General features: G+C 38.3%; 1 protein-coding gene across 1 annotated transcript; it reads left to right on the top strand.

The window, feature by feature from the left end:
* The first annotated feature begins 677 nt into the window (after positions 1–677).
* LOC116548137 (eukaryotic translation initiation factor 3 subunit A-like) lies at positions 678–3,298 on the top strand. Its single transcript, XM_032273754.1, has 2 exons — positions 678–1,481; positions 2,719–3,298. The coding sequence occupies exons 1-2, from the start codon at positions 1,272–1,274 to the stop codon at positions 2,929–2,931; spliced, it is 423 nt and encodes a 140-aa protein (XP_032129645.1). The 5' UTR covers positions 678–1,271; the 3' UTR covers positions 2,932–3,298.
* Positions 3,299–3,304: the final 6 nt, after the last annotated feature.

Below are 3,304 nucleotides of genomic sequence, written 5' to 3'. Positions count from 1 at the left end.
TTGTTACCCAGGCTGGAGTACAATGGCGCGATCTTGGCTCACCGCAACCTCCGCCTCCTGGGTTCAGCCAGTTCTCCTGCCTCAGCCTCCTGAGTAGCTGGGATTACAGGCACGTGCCACCATGCCCAGCTAATGTTTTGTAGTTTTAGTAGAGGCGGGGTTTCAGCATGTTGACCAGGATGGTCTCGATCTCTTGACCTCGTGATCCACCCGCCTCGGCCTCCCAAAGTGCTGGGATTACAGGCGTGAGCCACCGCGCCCGGCCAATTCTTGTATTTTTAGTAGAGACGGGGTTTCACCGTGTTGGCCAGGATGGTCCTGATTTCTTGACTTCGTGATCCGCCCGTCTCGGCCTCTCAAAGTGCTGTGGTTACAGTCATGAGCCACAGCGCCCAGCCTAGGCATACTATTTCTTCTTCTTCTTTTTTTTTTTTGAGACGGAGTTTCGCTCTTGTTGCCCAGGCTGGAGCGCAATGGCATGATCTCGGCTCACTGCCACCTCCGCCTCCGGGTTCAAGCGATTCTCCTGCTTCAGCCTCCCGAGTAGCTGGGAGTACAGGCGTGTATCACCACGCCCGGCTAATTTTGTATTTTTAGTGGAGATGGGGTTTCTCCATGTTGACCAGGCTGGTCTTGAACTCCTGACTTCAGGTGATCTGCCTGCCTCGGCCTCCCGAAGTGCTGGGATTACAGGCGTGAGCCACTGCGTCTGGCCCTAGACATACTATTTTTAAGGGCAAAGGAAATCTAAAAAATATTCTGATATTACATATGTGACAGTAAAAAATGAATGTGTACATTTAAATGACAGAAAAAGTAGTTCATACATGTATCTATATAGTCTGTTGAAATTAGGTTACCATAAGCCCTCAATTTGTATTAGATAGTTTTAATTAGCATGGAAACTTGTTGCTTTCTGTGTAAGTTAGATATCAAAGTTCATAATAATTCAGACTAGAAAATTTTACTCTTAGGATTTAAAGTGATGGGTCTTTGAAAGTTGACTCTTAGATCTAAATTGTAGTTTCCTATTTGTAAACTCTGCCAGAACCATGTTTTAGTTCTAGGCGAGGACTGATGATTATGTCTTTGCTTTTGTTAGGGTTCACTCAAAAAGGCAGCCTGGATGAAATAAGTTGATTGTCAGTTCATCACAAAGACCAATGATGAGTTTGGGGAATCCTATTAAAATAACTGATTTTAGCGTGTGAAATAAAACCTATTCAAATATTTAAGTAGATAGTGGAAGATACCTAATATATTTTACAATTATGCTTATAGCTTTCAAATTCTGCCTCCAATACACGCGTAAGGCTGAATTCCGTAAACTGTGTGACAATTTGAGAATGCACTTATCGCAGATTCAGCGCCACCATAACCAAAGTACGGCAATCAATCTTAATAATCCAGAGAGCCAGTCCATGCATTTGGAAACCAGACTTGTTCAGTTGGACAGTGCCATCAGCATGGAATTGTGGCAGGTATGTTGGAACTATTAGCTTTTCTTTCTAGAAATAATAGTGTGTGTTACTTTCCTTAATGAATAGCTTCATCTTGGTATGCGTTGGTTAATTTCAGTAGATAAGGTAAGAAATTAAAATTGCCTGATGGTCTGTGAAAAGTTCTCAACAAGAAATCTCAGAATATTTTCGTTCTAGTTGGCTTCCATGAATTCTGGACCAAACCATGTAGTATCTTTCAGACACAGTTTCTCAGCATATAAAACAGTACGTTGCCAGTACTGCTCAAATGTGGTTTCATGACTGGTGTCATTTGTGAACTGTCTGGTCTGTGATGAAATAAGTATAGAGGAGAAAAGCATATGCAGAGTTTCTTAGGAATTTTATTGTAAATTTTTTGTGTGTTTACTATGATAAAAATTGAGCTTTTTGTTTCATTTTTGTGGTAATTTTGTATTTTATATTCTTTGGTAAGAGGTTAGAAATTAAAAAAAACAAAAACAAAAACGAATCCTTTACTACTGATAGTTGCAGAAGTGCTGCTGTAGGCTATTTTGAGATTTCTTAGTGCGGCTTTAGCTGACTGTCGTGCATTGGAGATCTCGGTGGTGGTGGGAAGCTAGTCCTCTACCTGGCCCTTCTCTAAGAATTCTACAAAGACATTCCATACAATTGTGTAGTCATGTGCCTTTGAAGTCTTTTATATATTTGATGGACAATATTTTATTGAAATTATAAGGAAGAAACTAAAAATTGGGAGTCTTTGAGCCAAGTGAAACTGATTCCATGTCTTGTTCTTCCCCATGTTTCCTTTTCTGTAGGGACACCCATCTTAAAATACTACCAGTAGAAGATAAGTAAACATGCTCATGATAGAACAAAATGTATAAGTTAAGAGAAATATTCATCCATTATCTTATCACTGAGAAATAACTTGTTGTATATCCTTCTAGATTTTTTTCTTATTGCCCCGAGTGATGGGATAATATGCAAATATTTTCTTTAGTCTGCTCTGTCTACTTTCCAGTATTTCCTAAAGAAATTAAAAGAGTTTAAGGAGTTCGTGTTTTTGTAATTATGGCAGTTTTCTAAAATATATGAGATATTAAATTATACATGAATAAAGAGAACCACATATCAAGGTATTTTATTTGCTATTTTTATGTTTTCCATGTTGTAGATTTTATAGAAATTTGAATTAGATTTTTTTTTTTATGTTATAGAATGCAGTGACTTTAATTTATACTACTAATTTTAGGAAGCGTTCAAAGCTGTGGAAGATATTCATGGGCTATTCTCCTTGTCTAAAAAACCACCTAAACCTCAATTGATGGCAAATTACTATAACAAAGTCTCAACTGTATTTTGGAAATCTGGAAATGCTCTTTTTCATGCATCTACACTCCATCGTCTTTATCATCTTTCTAGAGAAATGAGAAAGAATCTTACACAAGATGAGATGCAAAGGTAAGAATGTTATAGTTGGGTAATGTTGAAATTCTGTAACAAATACTGTCTATATGACATGGTATTATATTCTCAGCCATGGTTTTTCAGCCTCTGCACTATTGACATTTTGGATTGGATAATTCTTAGTTGTCGGCTGTCCTGTGTTACTGCAGGTTGTTTAACAGCATCCGCAGCTTCTACCCATTAGGTGTCAGTAGCAACCACCACCAGTTGTGACTACCACAGATGTCTCAAGACATTGCCCTTCCTGAACAGTATTCTTGGTTTTCGGTAGTTTGACAAGTAATCCCACTAAAAGCCCAATTGAGATATTTGAATATTAACGAAAAATACATTTAATGGATGAGCTTTCTACAGGTATTTAAAGTCTATTT

Source organism: Sapajus apella, unplaced genomic scaffold (genome assembly GCF_009761245.1).
Source record: "Sapajus apella isolate SASKATOON/1434 unplaced genomic scaffold, GSC_monkey_1.0 scaffold7342, whole genome shotgun sequence".
Lineage (NCBI taxonomy): Eukaryota > Metazoa > Chordata > Mammalia > Primates > Cebidae > Sapajus > Sapajus apella.
This window is presented reverse-complemented; position numbering and strand designations above follow the sequence as displayed.